Source organism: Entelurus aequoreus, linkage group LG05 (genome assembly GCF_033978785.1).
Source record: "Entelurus aequoreus isolate RoL-2023_Sb linkage group LG05, RoL_Eaeq_v1.1, whole genome shotgun sequence".
Classification (NCBI taxonomy): domain Eukaryota; kingdom Metazoa; phylum Chordata; class Actinopteri; order Syngnathiformes; family Syngnathidae; genus Entelurus; species Entelurus aequoreus.
In genome coordinates, this window is record NC_084735.1 from 8,000,574 (window position 1) to 8,020,573 (window position 20,000).

A 20,000-nucleotide genomic window follows, 5' to 3' on the forward strand; every position below is an offset into this window, starting at 1 on the left:
ATATTTGCATAGTATGTATATATTATTAATGTTGTAAATACACTTCTTTATATATCTAGAAAGGCTGGTCCCAAAAAAGAGGGATTTTTCAAATGGACTGTGTGTTGCTTTTAAAAGTGCTCCCCCTCTGGTCAACATATGAAATAACAAGTGTGTGTAAGAAATTGAAATGGTCCCCCTTTGTCAAAATGAGTTTAACAAAAGAATAATAAATATGTAAATAGAGACATACTGTAATAACATGAAGTAAATAATGAAGATTAAAAACCAATTACAAACAAAAAAAATAATAAATGAACTAAAAGCAGTCTTTTTCTCACAATGTGTCGACTTTTTTCTTAAAAAATTGGGAACAATTTCTCATGTTCTTTCTGTTTCTATAATATTGCAATATTTTCTCGTAAAATTATTACTTTTTATGTAGAATTATTACTTTTCAATGCAAAATGGTGACATTTGACGTGTAAAATTCTGACTTTTGTCACAATATTGCCATTTTTTTGTTGTTAGTAAAATGATGACCATTGTCATAAGTAAAATTCTGATTATTATTATGATATTGACAACATTTTAAAGTTTCTTATAAAATTGTGACCGTTGTCGCGTAAAAATACGACAAGCTTCATAAAATTGCCAACATTTTAAGCATTTCTTGTAAAATTGCGACTGTTTTTGAGTAAAATTCCAACTTTTATCATAACATTGCACAAATGTTCAGTTTTCCTTGTAAAATGTTGACTTGCGTCGAGTAAAATGACGACTTTTATTATAATACTGCCAAAATTCTAAGTTTTTCTTGTGAAATTGTGATCTTTTTCTTGTGAAATTCCAACTCATTTTTCACAACAAGCTTTTTTTATATTTGCATAGTATATGTGTATTATTAATGTTGTAAATACACTTCTTTATATATCTAGAAAGGCTGGTCCCAAAAAAGAGGGATTTTTCAAATGGACTGTGTGTCGCTTTTAAAAGTGCTCCCCCTCTGGTCAACATATGAAATAACAAGTGTGTGTAAGAAATTAAAATGCGCCCCCTCTGGACAAAATAGTTTAAAAAAATTTTTTTTTTTAATTTGTATATTGAGACATACTGTAATCATTTCAAGTAAATAATGAAGATTAAAAAACAGTTAAAAACTAAAAAATAAATTAATTAACTAAAAGTAGTCTTTTTCTCACAATGTGCCGACTGTTTTCTTATAAAATTGTAAACAATTTCTCATATTCTTTCTGTTTCTGTAATATTGCAATATTTTCTCGTAAAATTATTACTTTTTAATGCAAAATGGTGACATTTGATGTATAAAATTTTGACTTTTATCACAATATTGCCAATTTCGTTGTTGTTCTTGTAAAATAGTGAATTTTTTTTTTGCAAAATTATGACTTTTGTCATAACTAAAATTCTGATTATTATTATAATATTGACAACATTTTAAAGTTTTCTTATACAATTGGGAATAATTTCTCATATTCTTTATGTTTCTGAAATATTGCAATATTTTTTCGTAAAATTATTACTTTTTAATGTCAAATTATTACTTTCTAATGCAAAATGGCGACATTTGACGTATAAAATTCAGACCTTTATCACAATATTGCCAATGTTTTTGTTGTTCTTGTAAAATAGTGATTTTTTTTTGTAAAATTATGACCTTTGTCATAAGTAAAATTCAGATTATTATTATAATATTGACAACATTTTAAAGTTTTCTTATAAAACTGTGACCGTTGTCGAGTAAAAATACGACTCTTTTCATAAAATTGCAGACATTTTAAGCATTTCTTGTAAAATTGCGACTGTTGTTGAGTAAAATTCCAAATTTTATCATAACATTGCACAAATGTTCAGTTTTTCTTGTCAAATTTTGACTTGCGTTGAGTAAAATGACGACTTTTATTATAATACTGTTTTTCTTGTGAAACTGTGACCTTTTTCTTGTGAAATTCCTACCCATTTTTCACAACAAGCTGTTTTATATGTTTTACACTTCTTTATATATCTAGAAAGGCTGGTCCTAAAGAGGTAGGCAGAGGTCTCAGGCAGGCCTGGCCCTAACCAATCTGGCGCCCTAGGCAAGATTTTAGGTGGTGCCCCCCCACATCGGCAGTGAAGTGTATATACTCACAAGAAACCGAATAGCTTTGTCTTTGACCTTTTTTTTTACTTAAAGAAAGCAAATTAACATATTATATGAGAATGTTATGTTATGATGATCTTTAACCGAATCACAGCAGTGCTCAAATTAAAAAACAGCATTCCCTCTCATGGGATATTGCTTAATTAACATTAATGATGTGCACTTTAACAACTAGGCTTACAACTATACCTAATATATAAAGGGGTGGAAAAGTGACTATTACCTGCAGGGCAAACATTAGCTAACCAGAAGGCAATAACAATGTAAACAAAAAACACCTGCTTAAAAGATCCAACACAAATGTCCCTGAGGAATGTAAGGTGGGAGTACTGTAATTACTTAACGTTACATTATTATTTTCCAAAATAATTTAGCCCCCTCCACAATATTAACCCGACGTTAAAACAGAACTAGCTATTTATTGATTAGCAATTGCTGAGTAATGTAACATTAGCTTAATGCTAAAAAAGCCAGGTTACTATCACATTCTGTAACAGACAAATAATTTCATGTAGGCTAACGTTACCTACCTGCTACCTCTGTCTTTTTCTCGTTTCTCCTCTTCTTTTCTCTTTTTTCTTCCCTGGGCACCTGACAGTTTTGGCCGTTTTGACATCTTGTGTTGAAGGGAGGGAAGGGAGGGGGCGCACCGTGCGGGGGGAGGGGAGGGGGGGGGCATAATGTTGTAACAAATAATATTTCTATTAAATAGGCTTTACTTTGCATTTTAATTAACGTGGGATTATTTTTTGTATTTAGAAACAATAATACCAACTTTTTTTTCTTTTTTTTTTTTTTCTCCAACATTTGTGGCACTGGCGTGGCGCCCCCTGATGGACGGCGCCCTTAGCATTTGCCTATACGGCCTATGCCACGGGCCGGCCCTGGTCTCAGGTCTCAAGAAGGTAAGAAATACAAAAACGTCTGTGTGTGTGTGTGTGTGTGTGTGTGTGTGTGTGTGTGTGTGTGTGTGTGTGTGTGTGTGTGTGAGTGTGTGAGTGTGTGTGTGTGTGTGTGTGTGTGTGGGTTCCACCCTGCATCTCTCTTTATTTACTAGGTGTCTTATTTACAATATTAAACAGCAAATGGAAGCCACATTTTAAAGCTTTTTCAAGACACGTGTTTTAATCTTAAAAAAAAAAAACAACACACGTTAGTAATCCAATAGTCGAACATGACAGTTGAATATTATTTTAAAGTGCCCTGTCATGATGATAATTAGCGGCGCTGCTGGTGACGTCATCAACTAATTGCACTTCAACGTAGCCACCAATGGGCGGCAGCACCACTTCCGGTAGGAACCATTGTGCAGGGGGAGGACTTTTGAAGCTGCACACTCGCCGGCGGAAGGACGACGTTTTCCAGACGGATCGTCCCGGCTTGAGTGGGAGTATTTAGTCCTTCTCAGGCGGGATAGCGAGTTATTTTTCAACAGCTTTACACGAATGAATGTGGTGGATTCATCCCACGAAGGCAACTTTAATTGACGGCCGACTCTGGTATGTATTATTTGGAGCTCATTCGGGAAGACTCACGCCGAGCACATGCGAGGTGCTAGCATGCTAACATGCTAAGTACTTTGTTACATTGCTACAATATTTCCATGATTCTGCTATTATTTACATATTTGTTGAGTATATTTTAGCATAAATTCAAAGTATGAGGTTTTGTATCTTAGACACAATTGCGATAAGGTTGTTAAAACATCCTGATAAACGTCAATTATGTGGCAAAAACGCCAACAAAGCTAATTATAATTTATTATTATTATTATTATTAATCATATTTCTCACTCATGACACCACTTTTTTTTTTCCTAAATATAATTTTCGAATTTGCACATTCTGAAATACTTTCGTGACTTAAATTGTGGGGACTTAAACATTTTTATAGTTTAAGTGTAACACATTTTCAATTTCCTGTATATCAGATCCACTCTTTTTTTTAAATTATTTTTTTACCTTTATTTATAATATGCAACATTTACATACAGGCAAATAAATAATAATAATCAAAACAAGTAACAAAACAGTGCCAGGGGGGTTGTAAACTCAATAAAGCAACCAAAGTAGAATATAAAATCCACTATATTGCCAAAAGTATTTGGCCACCTGCCTTGACTCACATATGAACTTGAAGTGCCATCCCATTCCTAACCCATAAATACCGTATTTTTCGTAGCATACGTCGCTCCGGAGTATAAGTCGCACCGGCCGAAAATGCATAATAAAGAAGGAAAAAAACACATAAGTCGCACTGGAGTATAAGTTGCATTTTTTGGGGAAATGTATTTGATAAAAGCCAACACCAAGAATATACATTTGAAAGGCAATTTAAAATGTCTAAAGAATAGTGAACAACAGGCTGAATAAGTGTACGTTATATGAGGCATAAATAACCAACTGAGAACGTGCCTGGTATGTTAACGTAACATATTATGGTAAGAGTCATTCAAATAACTATAACATATAGAACATGCTATACGTTCACCAAACAATCTGTCACTCCTAACCGCTAAATACCATGAAGTCTTGTACGTCTAGTCTCTTACCTCAATGAGCTAAATAATATTAGATATTTTACGCTAATAAATGATAAATAAATAAATGTGTTAATAATAAGTCGCTGCGACTTATACTCCGAAAAAAACGGTACATTTTTGTTAGTTTACGATAAAGGCTCGGCTGTAATATTGCACAATCCTATAATTACATCAAGCGTAACCCATTTTTTTGTCATTCGCTCTAGTCTGGCTAACTTTCTGGTAGCTTCAATGGGAATATCCACAGACAAGACAACTTTTCAATGAATGTCGCATAATGTTGATAATGTTTAAACGCTGTATTGCTGTTAATACTGTTGTTAACTAACACGGATATCGCGTCCGCGCCTCATTGCACAACCTGCTATTAAATGAATGCTTTACGTTTGCATTGTGTGACAGCGTCTGACTGGCTCGGAGGCTGCGCGCCTCTCCACAGTTGGAGACACCGTAAGTCCTTCCTGGAAAAGCACATCTGATTATTTTCCTGTAAAAAAAAACAAAAAATGGTTAATGTTCTTTGTTGGATGTTTGCAGAATTGCACAATGTTCCATTCGACTTGCTTGTACGTGTCTCTGAATGTCCTAGTTTTACTTCCGAGTGCAAAGCCTTTTATAAAAGGATAATTTTGATTTTTATTAGAGAAAGAGTAGCCCCGAGTATCGTTCAGTTAAACCGATACGGTACCAATTCCCAGTACCTGGGAATCAATACCGGTACTCAACGGCACCAATTTTTAGTACTCTAGCGTGTGTTCACAAATTTTTATTGTTTTTGATGATACAATCATATTTTATTGCAACATTTGTTAGAATAATTATGTGTAAGTTATCACACAATCTTACACTTAAAGGCCGTTGCTATAGTTAATATCAATTGTGCTGAAGTTGTACTTTTCTATCTGTGCGAAGGGACAACTTGCAATCTTGGATTGCGAGTGGTCTCGTATCGGCGTTTGTGTCCAGAACATCGAGTACCGTGACGCAGACAAAACAGAGACAGGGCGATATCACGAGTTTCAGCACATTTCCCTTTCATGAATAATCATATATTATTTTTTGATTGATTGAAACTTTTATTAGTAGATTGCACAGTACAGTACATATTCCGTACAATTGACCACTAAATGGTAACACCCCAATGAGTTTTTCAACTTGGTTAAGTCGGGGTCCACTTAAATAAATTCATGGTAAAACTGGGGCTGCTGAAATTACCCCCCTTCCTTCGGAAGCAGCCTCCGTGATGTAACCAGGGACCTCCCGAATAAATAGTGGAGCACGTGGGCTGTGCCTTAGAGCGCAGGTTGGAACTGTAACTTAAGTGTACAGCCCAATACGTCTCTCCTCGTCGAGCTAAATTGAACTCTGTCTCTGCATGATTCCTTGCTTCTTGTCTGTTTAATAGATATCATCCGTGTTTGAACCTGACACATTTAAACATTATCTGTTTAACTACAGTAATGTAAAGTTTATGGTGTTTTTGTTGCGCCCTAAAAAGCGTTACTACTGTAAGTGTTGTACTTATTATCCACCGGCTGTTTGATTGTAACGTTCATTTTAGTTGTGGTTTCCATTAACACATTTTGGAGGTGTTGAAATTGCCGCTTAAAGGCCTACTGAAAGCCACTACTACCGACCACGCAGTCTGATAGTTTATATATCAATGATGAAATCTTAACATTGAAACACATGCCAATATGGCCGGGTTAACTTATAAAGTGCAATTTTTAAATTCCTGCCACACTTCCGGTTGAAAAACTCCTTTGGATATGATTTATGCGCGTGACGTCACAAAATCCACGGAAGTGGTTGGACCCCATCGACCCGATACAAAAACCTCTTGTTTTCTTCGACAAAATTCCATAGTATTCTGGACATCTGTGTTGGTGAATCTTTTGCAATTTGTTTAATGAACAATGGAGGCTGCAAAGAAGAACGTTGTAGGTGGGATCGATCGGTGTATTAGCGGCTAAGTACAATACTTACAGCAACACAACAAGGACTACTTACTACGCCTAGCCGATGCTTGCCGCCAAACCCACGGATGAAGTCCTTCGTCGCGCCGTCGATCTCTGGAACGCAGGTGAGCACGGCTGTTGATGGGAAGATGAGGGCTGGCTGGCGTAGGTGGAGCGCTAATGTTTTTATCATAGTTCTGTGAGGTCCGGTTGCTAAGTTGCTAAATTAGCCTTAGCGTCGTTAGCAACAGCATTGTTAAGCCTTACCAGGCTGAGAATTTTTAACCGTGTAGTTACATGTACATGGTTTAATAGTATTGTTGGTCTTCTGTCTATCCTTCCAGTCAGGGGTTTATTTCTTTTGTTTCTATCTGCATTTGAGAACGATGCTATCACGTTAGCTCAGTAGCTAAGTGTGTCACCGATGTATTGTCGTGGAGATAAAAGTCACTTTAAATGTCCATTTCGCGTGCTCGACTCTCATTTTCAAGAGGATATAGTATCCGAGGTGGTTTAATATACAAATCCGTGATCCACAATAGAAAAAGGAGAGAGTGTGGAATCCAATGAGCCAGCTTGTACCTAAGTTACGGTCAGAGCGAAAAAAGATACGTCCTTCACTGTAACGTTCCTCATCTACGAATCTTTCATCCTCGCTCAAATTAATGGGGTAATCGTCGCTTTGTCGCTCCGAATCTCTCTCTCGCTCCATTGTAAACAACGGGGAATTGTGAGGAATACTAGCTCCTGTGACGTCACGCTACTTCCGGTACAGGCAAGGCTTTTTTTTTATCAGCGAGCAAAAGTTGCGGACTTTATCGTCGATTTTCTCTACTAAATCCTTTCAGCAAAAATATGGCAATATCGCGAAATGATCAAGTATGACACATAGAATGGATCTGCTATTCCCGTTTAAATAAAAAAAATTCATTTCATTAGGCCTTTAAAATCGCTAATGCTAACCCGTAGCGTATCAATAGCAAAGCCAATGTCAAGCTAGTGCATTTCGAGGAAAATGGAGCCTACTTTACTTGGGAGACAGTTACTTTGTTGGCATTGAAAATTGCAACACTTGGGCAGAGTCGGCAACTCAGGTACCGTAACGTGGCACTGTTGGATTTTACGTGACTCGGTTTTGTTTAGTTACTTGACAACTAAACAAGGTTGACCTGTTTGTTCTTTTTTTTCTTTTTTTTTTACTGATGATTAAAGAGATTGCAAGTGGAACCAGAACCGTAAAAACCTTTTCACTCTCCCGCCCCCCAGCTACCCCGGAGGAGAGCCTGGTTGCCATGGTGATATTGGTCGAGATGCAGCGGCTGGACCTCGGGACAAGCGGCGGGATTCCAATGACGGGTGACTCGGCGGACACCGGTTTGGGGGCTCGGGCCTCGCCTCTGGTGGGGTATTTGGGAAAAGTCAGTTGCTCTCCTCACTCGCTGTTGTCACCTGCGCAAAGCTGAAATTGTGTTTGAACGCCACTGCGACTAAGCAGTGCCACTCCAAATTACATGTCAAAGAAACCCACGGAAATCTTTTGGTAAAAGGCGAAAGTTGTAGTTTATTGAACAAACATTGGTCATGTTGGGAAGAACACACGGTTACCGTTGCTATGCACCGGCCACTGCGTGCTTGCGGCACTTCCGCAGTATCACAGTGTTGTTTTCATTGTAATAATGATGCGGTGTCTCACATCCTGCTGCTTTGTCGAAGGTTCAAGAGAGAGCGGCGTCTCTCGACACGTGTCCATGGTGCGCCGCCAGAGGCCTGAGCTCCCCTCTGCGCTCGTACCGCGTCAACCTGCACGAGTCCATCACGCTGTGCACCGACCCTCAGGTCAGTCTGCACTCCGCTTTCAGTCACTGGCTCCAAAAAAAAGTCAATCAAAACACCACTAACTGCTACCATTTGATATCGGGTGGTGGTCCGATGTCAGCACAAAAAAAACAAGTATTGGGTGTAGGGCTGGGCGATACGGCCTTTTTTTAATATCTCGATAAGTTTAGGCCAGGGATGTCCAAAGTGCGGCCCGCAGGTAATTTTTTAACGGCCCCAAGCAGGGCCGGCCCGTGGCATAGGCCGTATAGGCAAGTGCTAAGGGCGCCGTCCATCAGGGGGCGCCACGCCAGTGCCACAAATGTTGGAGGAAAAAAATAAAAAAGTTGGTACAATTATTTCTAAATGCATAAAATAATCCCACGTTAATTAAAATGCAAAGTAAAGCCTATTTAATAGAAATATTATTTGTTACAACATTACGCACCCCCCTCCCCCCGCACGGTGCGCCCCCTCCCTTCCCGTATCATGACTCTTTTTGGACGTCACCACATCAAAAAATCAACACAAGATGTCAAAACGGCCAAAACTGTCATGTGCCCAGGGAAGAAAAAAGAGAAGAGGAGGAGAAACGAGAAAAAGACAGAGGTAGCAGGTAGGTAACGTTAGCCTACATGAAATTATTTGTCTGTTACAGAATGTGATAGTAACCTTTAGCATTAAGCTAATGTTACATGATTCGGCAATTCCTAATCAATAAATAGCTAGTTCTGTTTTAACTTCGGGTTAATATTGTGGAGGGGGCTAAATTGTTATGGAAAATAATAATGTAACGTTAGGTAATTACTAGAGATGTCCGATAATATCGGTCTGCCGATATTATCGGCCGATAAATGCGTTAAAATGTAATATCGGAAATTATCGGTATCGTTTTTTTTATTATCAGTATCGTTTTGTTTTTTTTGTTGTTTTTTTATTAAATCCACATAAAAAACACAAGATACACTTACAATTAGTGCACCAACCCAAAAAACGTCCCTCCCCCATTTACACTCATTCACACAAAGGGGTTGTGTCTTTCTGTTATTAATATTCTGGTTCCTACATTATATATCAATATATATCAATACAGTCTGCAAGGGATACAGTCCGTAAGCACACATGATTGTGCGTGCTGCTGCTCCACTAATAATACTAACCTTTAACAGTTAATTTTACAAATTTTCATTAATTACTAATTTCTATGTAACTGTTTTTATATTGTTTTACTTTCTTTTTTATTCAAGAAAATGTTTTTAATTTATTTATCTTATTTTATTTGATTAATTTTTTTAAAAAGTACCTTATCTTCACCATACCTGGTTGTCCAAATTAGGCATAATAATGTGTTAATTCCACGACTGTATATATCGGTTGATATCGGTATCGGTTGATATCGGTATCGGTAATTAAAGAGTTGGACAATATCGGCATATCGGATATCGGCAAAAAGCCATTATCGGACATCCCTAGTTATTACAGTACTCCCTGGTGTACAGTAATTTGTAAGTCATTCTAGTTAATGCAATATTAAAAAGCACAAATAGAGAACTCTGCTGGATCCCCTTTTTTTGTAATATAGTTGTTAAAGTCATACTGGTTTGATATCTTGTTTTGTGCAGTGCCTTATTTATATTGTATTTTTAATTTATTTTATGCAACTTGTTGACACGTTTTATTTTGTGTTTATGTATGTAAAAAATAATATATTTCATATATACATTTTTTTTTTTTTGTATTCATTTATTTATCCATAGTTTTTTTATCTTGTTAACAATTCTGATTGTTAATTTGCTTTCTTTAAGTAAAAAAAAGGTCAAAGACAAAGCTATTCGGTTTCTTGTGAGTATATACACTTCACTGCCGATGTGGTGGGGCGCCACCTAAAATCTTGCCTAGGGCGCCAGATTGGTTAGGGCCGGGCCTGGCCCCAAGGCACATTCTAAAAATACGATAAAAAAACATAAAAAGTGGTATAAAAGAGACAATAAAATGTTGCTATGTTGGCTCTAATAACACTAAGCTGTCATGCAGGCTGTTTCTTTCTTTAAAACATAATAATGAATCAAAAACAATGTTATGAATTATTGACCTTTTCAAGGCTCCAATTAGGTCACATTAAATATTCCACTTTGAGATATTTTTTGGGGAAAATGTTGCATATTTTCTGTTTGCCATTTTTTAAAGAAGGGCCTAAAATGAACAAACAAGGAACATAATAAACAACAATACAAGTTATAATTGACGGATAGATCTGAAGTTGATCTCGAGACTATTGTGTTAAGTTTTTTTAAAAATTACGATTTATTTTTTAACACTTTACTGAGCAGGACCCTTTTGGATCCCCAATAATTTTAGTGGGACTTTTTTTTTTTTTTTTTAAAGTGTCATTGCTCAAAAAATAATAAAGTAAAATCAATGTTGTTATGAGTTATGTTATGAGCTCCAATTATTATATAAGCTGAAATGTTCCACTTTAAAATTTTATTGGGGGAAAATATTTCATATTTTGTGTTTTTTCCATAAAAAACTGGGTTTTCTTTGACAAAAAGGGCATACAACTTAAATCTAAAAAAAAAAAAATGTTATATTGACAGATATACCTACTGTTGATCTAGATATTTAAACTTTGAATGATAATAATACTAAATAATGACTTTTTTTTAACCTAAACCCTTTGGAGTCCCCGGTATCAAGCCTGAGTGGAGGCCTAAATGTATATTTTTTATACATATATTGTATTGGTTTTTAAAATAAATATCCAAATGGCCCCCGCTTGCTTTGATTTTTCAGTGTGCGGCCCTCAGTGGAAAAAGTTTGGACACCCCTGGTTTAGGCCATGTCACGATACACCATATATATGTGGATATTTTGCCTTAGCTTGGAATAAACACTTGATGCATATAATCACGGCAGTATGAGGATTCTATGTGTCTACATTAAAACATTCTTCTTCATACTGCATTAATATATGCTACTTTTAAACTTTCATGCAGAGAGGGAAATCACAACTAAAAGTGTATTTATTAAACAGTTATTAAGCAGTGGCACAAACATTCATGTCATTTCCAAAACAGAAAGTGCAAGATTGTCAGAGACATTTTAAAACAAGCTATTAGTGCACTTTTGTGCATGATGTCACTAAGATGACATATCAAAACAACACTAAATTCAAGTGCACTTTTTGTACAGAACGCCACTACAATAGTTTAAAACAAATAAAGTGCACTTTTGTGCATGATGTCACACAAGATATTTCAATAAGTGTCAAATAAAAATGAGCTGCATAATAGGAAATCAAATAGCAGTGTTTCCCACACATTCATTTATTTGTGGCGGCTCGCCACGAAAGAATTACGTCCGCCACAAATAATTTTTTTTAAATTTATTTATTTATTTATTTTTTGTCCTGTCCAGCTTCTCAGGCAAATCATATAGTTGATGTAGATGCCCATATAGGCTGTTCAGATTTACTTTACAAAAGAGAAGTGTAGGATACTTCTCTTGTTGCCTTATTTGTATTTGACCACTACTGTTTTCTGTTTATTTGTTACTGACTGTGGCAGGACACCTCTGCCTCTGTTTCACTTTATGTTGCTGGTAAATAATATGGTTGTAGTAGTAGGCTAAAGTTAAATTATTTAGTATGCACCAATTAAAGGGCAGAGCTCTAAGAGACATTTTAGCTTTTATATTTTATAAGATATATTTTTTGTAAGAACCACAATTAATAAATATATTTCAGTGAATAACTTATTGTTCAAATCTGTATATAAATATGTACATAAAGTGTTGTAATTATATTGTAAAATGGATGGATGGATGGACGTTTAAAACACAACTGTTATTATTGATTAGTAAGTATACATTTTTTGAGCCTTTTTAGAGAAAATCATATCATTGTAGTCAATTATGCAAATTACTCGATGATGTCATGGTGACCACGCCCATAGCCACACCCCCACCGCCACAGGTATCTTGGCAGTTTATGGGAAACACTGAATAGTGTATGTCCTTCGCTATGTGGTAGGTTCCTGCGGACGTTATCTCCTTATGTCGTGGACTATTTTTTTCATACGGCATTTTGTTGGTGTGGCACCGAACGGAGATGTTGACATGCGGATTTTTAAGCACTCTTCATTCTCTAGCGGCTGACTTTTCAAATGATGCTACATATTAGCAGTGCTGCTACATTTTGTAGCAACGCTTTTGCCCCACACTTGACAAATTACGGTTGTCCGTTCGACATCTTCCCACTTGAAGCCAAACCACCGCCAGACGTTGGACCCCCTGCTGCTTTTCTTCCTTCATTTGTTACCAGATTCGCACTTTCTTTCTCTCGTATTACCACTCGCACCACAGCTAACGTCACCCATGCCGCTACCTCTCTGCTCCGCGAGGGCGTATACGTGTGTAAGAAGGTGCGCTTGTTTTAAGTCTCTGTGAGAAGGAGAGACACGATAGAGGGAGAAACGCATGCAGTTTAATGCCCCGCAGCTAAAAGCAACTGCGTGAGAACGTATATGTGAATATCACGATATAGTCATTTTCTATATCGCACAGAGACAAACCCGCGATATATCCAGTACATCGATATATCGCGCAGCCCTAGTATCGGTTTCAAAAAGTAAAATTAATGACTTTTTAAAACGGCGCAGTACATATCCGGTAAAACACGGACGTATGGCATACTTGCCAACCCTCCCGATTTTCCCGGGAGACTCCCGAATTTCAGTGCCCCTCCCGAAAATCTCCCGGGGCAACCATTCTCCCGAATTTCTCCCGATTTCCACCCGGACAACAATATTGGGGTCGTTCCTTAAAGGTAGGGGTGTAACGGTACGTACCTCGGTTTAGAGGTCATGGTTCTGTTCATTTTCGGTACAGTCAAAAAACAACAAGATATACATTTTTGGGTTACCGGTATTTATTTACCAAATTTGCAAAATCTTCCACCAAAAATATTTTTCTAAGTGGAATATTTGATGTGAAGTAATGGGAACCTTGGATAGGTCAATAATTCATAATAACATTGATTTTGATTCATTTTATGTTTTGAGCAATGACAGTTTGAAAGAAAAAAAAACAGCTTTGTTTTATTAGTGAAAATTGCAACTTTTTCTACATTACATTTAACCTTTAAAGGCCTACTGAAAGCCACTACTAGCGACCACGCAGTCTGATAGTTTATATATCAATGATGAAATCTTAACATTGCAACACATGCCAATACGGCCGGGTTAACTTATAAAGTGCAATTTAAAATTTCCTGCGAAACTTCCGGTTGAAAACGTCTTTGTATAATGACGTATGCGCGTGACGTCAATGGTTGAAACGGAAGAATTCGGACACCATTGTATCCAATACAAAAAGCTCTGTTTTCATCTCAAAATTCCACAGTATTCTGAACATCTGTGTTGGTGAATCTTATGCAATTTGTTTAATGAACAATGGAGACTGCAAAGAAGAAAGCTGTAGGTGGGATCGGTGTATTAGTGGCGGATGCAGCAACACAACAAGGAGGACTTAGTTGGATAACAGACGCGCTACCGCGAGTACAGCTTTGGTTTCCAAACATTTGATCGCTTGCCCGTACGTGCGTGGCGCTATGTGCATGTCACGTACGTACTTTGGGGAAATATATGTTTCTTGCCGACTCTGATGGCGGCCGGGGTGTCGTTGAAAGCTACAACGCCCGCCGCCGCACCGCTGTCCTCACCTTGACTTCCTCCGTCTCCGGCCCGCCGACCGCATCAGTGATTAAGTGAAGTCCTTCGTCGTGCCGTCGATCACTGGAACGCAGGTGAGCACGGGTGTTGATGAGCAGATGAGGGCTGGCTTGCGTAGGTGGATAGCTAATGTTTTTAGCATAGCTCTGTGAGGTCCCGTAGCTAAGTCAGCTTCAATGGCGTCGTTAGCAACAGCATTGTTAAGCTTCGCCAGCCTGGAAAGCATTAACCGTGTATTTACATGTCCATGGTTTAATAGTATTGTTGATTTTCTGTCTATCCTTCCAGTCAGGGGCTTATTTATTTTGTTTCTATCTGCAGTTAAGCCCGATGCTATCACGTTAGCTCCGTAGCTTAAGTGTTTCGCCGATGTATTGTCGTGGAGATAAGTCACTGTGAATGTCCATTTCGCGTTCTCGACTCTCATTTTCAAGAGGATATAGTATCCGAGGTGGTTTAAAATACAAATCCGTGATCCACAATAGAAAAAGGAGAGAGTGTGGAATCCAATGAGCCAGCTTGTACCTAAGTTACGGTCAGAGTGAAAAAAGATGCGTCCTGCACTGCACTCTAGTCCTTCACTCTCACGTTCCTCATCCACGAATCTTTCATCCTGGCTCAAATTAATGGGGAAATCGTCGCTTTCTCGGTCCAAATCGCTCTCGCTGCATTGAAAACAATGGAGAAATGTGAGGAGCCTTTCAACCTGTGACGTCACGCTACTTCCGGTACAGGCGAGGCTTTTTTTTATCAGCGACCAAAAGTTGCGAACTTCATCGTCGATGTTCTCTACTAAATCCTTTCAGCAAAAATATGGCAATATCGCGAAACGATCAAGTATGACACATAGAATGGATCTGCTATCCCCGTTTAAATAGAAAAAATTCATTTCAGTAGGCCTTTAAGCTTTTTATTTAACTTTTGTTATGTTTTTGTTTATTTTAATAGTATTTTTAGAATGTGCCGTGGGCCTTTAAAACATTAGCTGTGGGCCGCAAATGGCCTCCGGGGCACACTTTTGACACCCCTGCTATAGATAATAAAAAATTAAATGTGATAAATCTATGGATAAAAAGCAGAGCCTGGCGACGCATGTGCGTTTATCATAACTCTCTCTCTCTCTGTCTCTGCCCCTCCCTCACCAATGCTGCTGCATGCACAATTTGTTTTGTTTTTAACCCCTTCTTAACCCTGAACGTACATTGAAAACACACGCAACCCTAACTCAAAATGCCGGACATTTGAGGCATTTAAGAAACTCCGCCCTGACAGCTCCGCAAAAGAGGACATGTCCGGTGAAAAGAGGACGTATGGTCAGTCTATCCTAGCCCGTTAGCTGCTAGCATGCCGTGTGTTGTGCCTCGGTGTGCATTGTTTACACAACGTTCGTTACGCTACTTAATATGTCCGTGTGGAAACTCGTTCGGTACACCTCTGAACCGAACCGGAACCCCCGTACCGAAACGGTTCAATACAAATACACGTACCGTTACACCCCTACTTAAAGGCACTGCCTTTAGCTTCCTGTACAACCTGTCGTCACCTCCGCTTTTCCTCCATACAAACAGCGTGCCGGCCCAGTCGCATAATATATGTGGCTTTTACACACACATAAGTGAATGCAACGCATACTTGGTCAACAGCCACACAGGTCACACTGAGGGTGGCCGTATAAACAACTTTAACACTGTTACAAATATGCGCCACACTGTGAACCCACACCAAACAAGAATGACAAACACATTTCGGGAGAACATCCGCACCGTAACACAACATAAACACAACAGAACAAATACCCAGAACCCCTTGCAGCACTAACTCTTCCGGGACGCTACAATATACAGCCCCCCTCCCCCGCCCCCCACCTCAACCCCGCCCACCTCAACCTCCTCATGCTCTCTCAGGGAGAGCATGTCCCAAATTCCAAGCTGCTGTTTTGAGGCATGTTAAAAAAAAAAAATGCACTTTGTGACTTCAATAATAAATATGGCAGTGGCATGTTGGCATTTTTTTCCATAACTTGAGTTGATTTATTTTGGAAAACCTTGTTACATTGTTTAATGCATCCAGCGGGGCATCACAACAAAATTAGGCATAATAATTTGTTAATTCCACCACTGTATATATCGGTATCGGTTGATATCGGAATGGGTAATTAAGAGTTGGACAATATCGGAATATCGGATATCGGCAAAAAAGCCATTATCAGACATCTCTAAAAACAAGTATTGGGTGGTATTATATTTTACTCCAGTCATTTACAAAAAGTAAACATGCTAGGCTATAGGCTACTTAGAGCTAGCAGTACCGGTATACCGTACAACCCTAGTATCCTCTTAAGGCCCAAGCTTTTTGTTTACATGCTTTTTTTTATTTATTTCTCTTTGCTATTTGGGCTTATTGGACCCTAATTAGAATAAAAACTAAGAATCATCATTTTATATGATGTACTTGGTCCATAAGTACACAAACGTGTACTTCATGTGTAGTGACATGCTAATTCTTTTTTTTTTCCTAAATTCCATTGTATGTTATACTCTTCTGACACCACCAGATGGCAGTATAAGTGTCCACATAAATGGCCATAAGACCCCGATTCAGTAGTGTACACAATTTTGGAAATAGGAGCTGAAAAGGTGCTGTCCACGCATGTGGCCACTAAGCCTTTAAAAAAAAAATTATAATAATAATTCATACCTTTTCTACTGTACAACCCTTTTTAAAAATGCTAGCACCATATAGCATCGTTGTGGCTTGTGCAGCCCTTTGAGACACTCGTGATTTAGGGCTATATAAATAAACATTGATTGATTGATTCATAGCAAGGAAGATACATGCTCGTGGCGTTTAGCGCTTCAATCAACACACTATTATGTTGTTTTTTTTAAACCACATCAATGAAGTGAATTATATTTATATAGCGCTTTTCTCTAGTGACTCAAAGCGCTTTTACGTAGAGAAACCCAATATCTAAGTTCCATTTAAACCAGTGTGGGTGACACCGGGAGCAGGTGGGTAAAGTGTCTTGCCCAAGGACACAAAGGCAGCGACTGGGATGGCGGAAGCGGGGATCGAACCTGGAACCCTCAAGTTGCTGGCCCGGCCACTTTACCAACCACCGCCCCAATGAACACAGAAGTTGAATTGACCAGATTCCACCTTATTTTTTTTACAATGATGATTAATCAAAAGTGTGTTTCCAAACAGTGCCTCTTCCCTCTGGTCAGTCGCCCCCTAGAGGACATTTTGGCCAGCTTGGTTCCAGCAGCTCAAAGCAGAAAGAGGGCGGCCACGGCCCTCGAAGAAGAAGAAAGGGAGGAAGAGGTCAAAGCCAAGCATCTGCGCTCTATTGACCCGCCTCCCGTGGCAGACGTCAACAATACAGAGAGCGGCGCTCTCAATGGCCGCCATGAGGCTCAGAGCGAGGCGGAGACTCAACCCTGCTCGGATTCCCCATTGGGGCTAGAACCTGTAGAAGACGGTGCTGTTCTAGAGAGTTCTGATTCTACAAGTGGGTCCATGCAGGCTCCGTCGGGGGAAGAAGCGGCCTCTCTTAAGCAGGGCGCCAGGTCCGAAGGCGAGGCGGCGGACCTTGTTTCCGTCCCCGAGGATCTCTTCTGGAGGAACGCTCACAACTTGTGCTGGCTGGACGTCCTGCTGGTGGTTCTGGTCCACTGCCGCGGCCTGAGGAGGTGGAAAGTCCCGCAGGAGCCACAGCGGGCGGCCGTCTGGCGCCTGCTCAGCCGCTACGACGACGCCTGCGCCGCTCTCCGTGCTCGCCAGCAGACAGGAAGTGGTGAGTGTCGCTTTATTATTCAGTCAGGTTTTTGAGTGCCGTAACACAGGGGTCTTCAATGCTCTCCAGGCCTGATGGAGGCAGGGGTGTCCAAAGTTTTGTATTCCTAATAAAATCTGTTTAAAAGCAGTCAGAGTGCGAGCAAAAAGACGACAAATATATTTTTTTAATAATACACTTTGGGTCTGGTTTAGTGTTGTCCCCATACCAATATTTTGGTACCGGTACCAAAATGTATTTCGATACTGGACCACAAAAAATGTCATTATTGTCTTTATTGTAACAAAAAATCTTAGGGTATATGAAACATATGTTTATTATTAGAGATGTCCGATAATATCGGCCGGCCGATATTATCGGCCGATAAATGCTTTAAAATGTAATATCGGAAATTATCGGTATCGTTTTTTTTATTATCGATATCGTTTTTTGTTTTTTTTTATTAAATCAACATAAAAAACACAAGATACACTTACAATTAGTGCACCAACCCAAAAAACCTCCCTCCCCCATTTACACTCATTCACACAAAAGGGTTGTTTCCTTCTGTTATTAATATTGTGGTTCCTACATTATATATCAATATATATCAATACAGTCTGCAAGGGATACAGTCCGTAAGCACACATGATTGTGCGTGCTGCTGGTTCACTAATAGTACTAACCTTTAACAGTTAATTTTACTAATTTTCATTAATCACTAGTTTCTATGTAACTGATTTTATATTGTTTTATTTTCTTTTTTATTCAAGAAAATGTTTTTAATTTATCTTATTTTATTTTATTAATTAAAAAAAAAAAGGGCCTTATCTTCACCATACCTGGTTGTCCAAATTACGCATAATAATGTGTTAATTCCACAACTGTATATATCAGTATCGGTATCGGTATCGGTAATTAAAGAGTTGGACAATATCGGATATCGGCAAAAAGCCATTATCGGACATCCCTATTTATTATTGTAATTTAGTCCTTAAATTAGTGAACATACTAGTCAACTTGTCTTTTAGTAGTACCGTATTTTCCGCACTATAAGGTGCACCTAAAAACCTCCAATTTTCTCAAAAGCTGACAGTGCGCCTTATAATCCGGTGCGCCTTATATATGGATCAATATTGAGCCGCAACAGGTCTCGCAACAACGGGATGCATAACGTAACCCCAGCCTCTACTGTAGCGTCTATTCCAGGGGTCACCAACGCGGTGCCCGCGGGCACCAGGTAGCCCGTAAGGACCAGATGAGTAGCCCGCTGGCCTGTTCTAAAAATAGCTCAAATAGCAGCACTTACCAGTGAGCTGCCTCTATTTTTAAAATTGTATTTATTTACTAGCAAGCTGGTCTCGCTTTGCCCGACATTTTTAATTCTAAGAGAGACAAAACTCAAATAGAATTTGAAAATCCAAGAAAATATTTTAAAGACTTGGTCTTCACTTGTTTAAATAAATTCATAATTTTTTTTACTTTGCTTCTTATAACTTTCAGAAAGACAATTTTAGAGAAAAAATACAACCTTAAAAATGATTTTTAAGCACGTATACCTTTTTACCTTTTAAATTCCTTCCTCTTCTTTCCTGACAATTTAAATCAATGTTCAAGTAATTTTTTTTTTTTTTATTGTAAAGAATAATAAATACATTTTAATTTAATTCTTCATTTTAGCTTCTGTTTTTTCGACAAAGAATATTTGTGAAATATTTCTTCAAACTTATTATGATTCAAATTCAAAAAAAATTTTCTGACAAATCTAGAAAATCTGTAGAATCAAATTTAAATCTTATTTCAAAGTCTTATGAGTTTCTTTTAAAATTTTTGTTCTGGAAAATCTAGAAGAAATAAGGATTTGTCTTTGTTAGAAATATAGCTTGATCCAATTTGTTATGTATTCTAACAAAGTGCAGATTGGATTTTAACCTATTCAAAACATGTCATCAAAATTCTAAAATTAATCTTAATCAGGAAAAATTACTAATGATGTTCCATAAATTATTTTTTTTATTTTTTTCAAAAAGATTCGAAT

At 38.1% G+C, this 20,000-nt stretch overlaps 2 protein-coding genes across 4 annotated transcripts in view; both read left to right on the top strand.

The window, feature by feature from the left end:
* Window positions 1–20,000, top strand: part of LOC133650116 (cytochrome c oxidase assembly factor 4 homolog, mitochondrial-like) — a 324,940-nt gene that overhangs the window by 143,535 nt on the left and 161,405 nt on the right. The window lies entirely within an intron of this gene.
* LOC133650111 (SUMO-specific isopeptidase USPL1-like) overlaps window positions 3,447–20,000 on the top strand; it is a 33,889-nt gene continuing 17,335 nt past the window's right edge. For 2 of the 3 annotated variants that reach the window (XM_062046945.1, XM_062046943.1), the window contains exons 1-4: window positions 3,447–3,642; window positions 7,910–8,061; window positions 8,357–8,479; window positions 17,395–17,983. In XM_062046945.1, the coding sequence (XP_061902929.1) occupies window positions 7,936–8,061; window positions 8,357–8,479; window positions 17,395–17,983 (838 nt within the window). In that variant the 5' untranslated portion in view covers window positions 3,447–3,642; window positions 7,910–7,935. Of the gene's footprint in view, window positions 3,643–5,087; window positions 5,136–7,909; window positions 8,062–8,356; window positions 8,480–17,394; window positions 17,984–20,000 lie in introns of all 3 variants that reach the window. The other variant, XM_062046944.1, reaches the window with a different exon arrangement.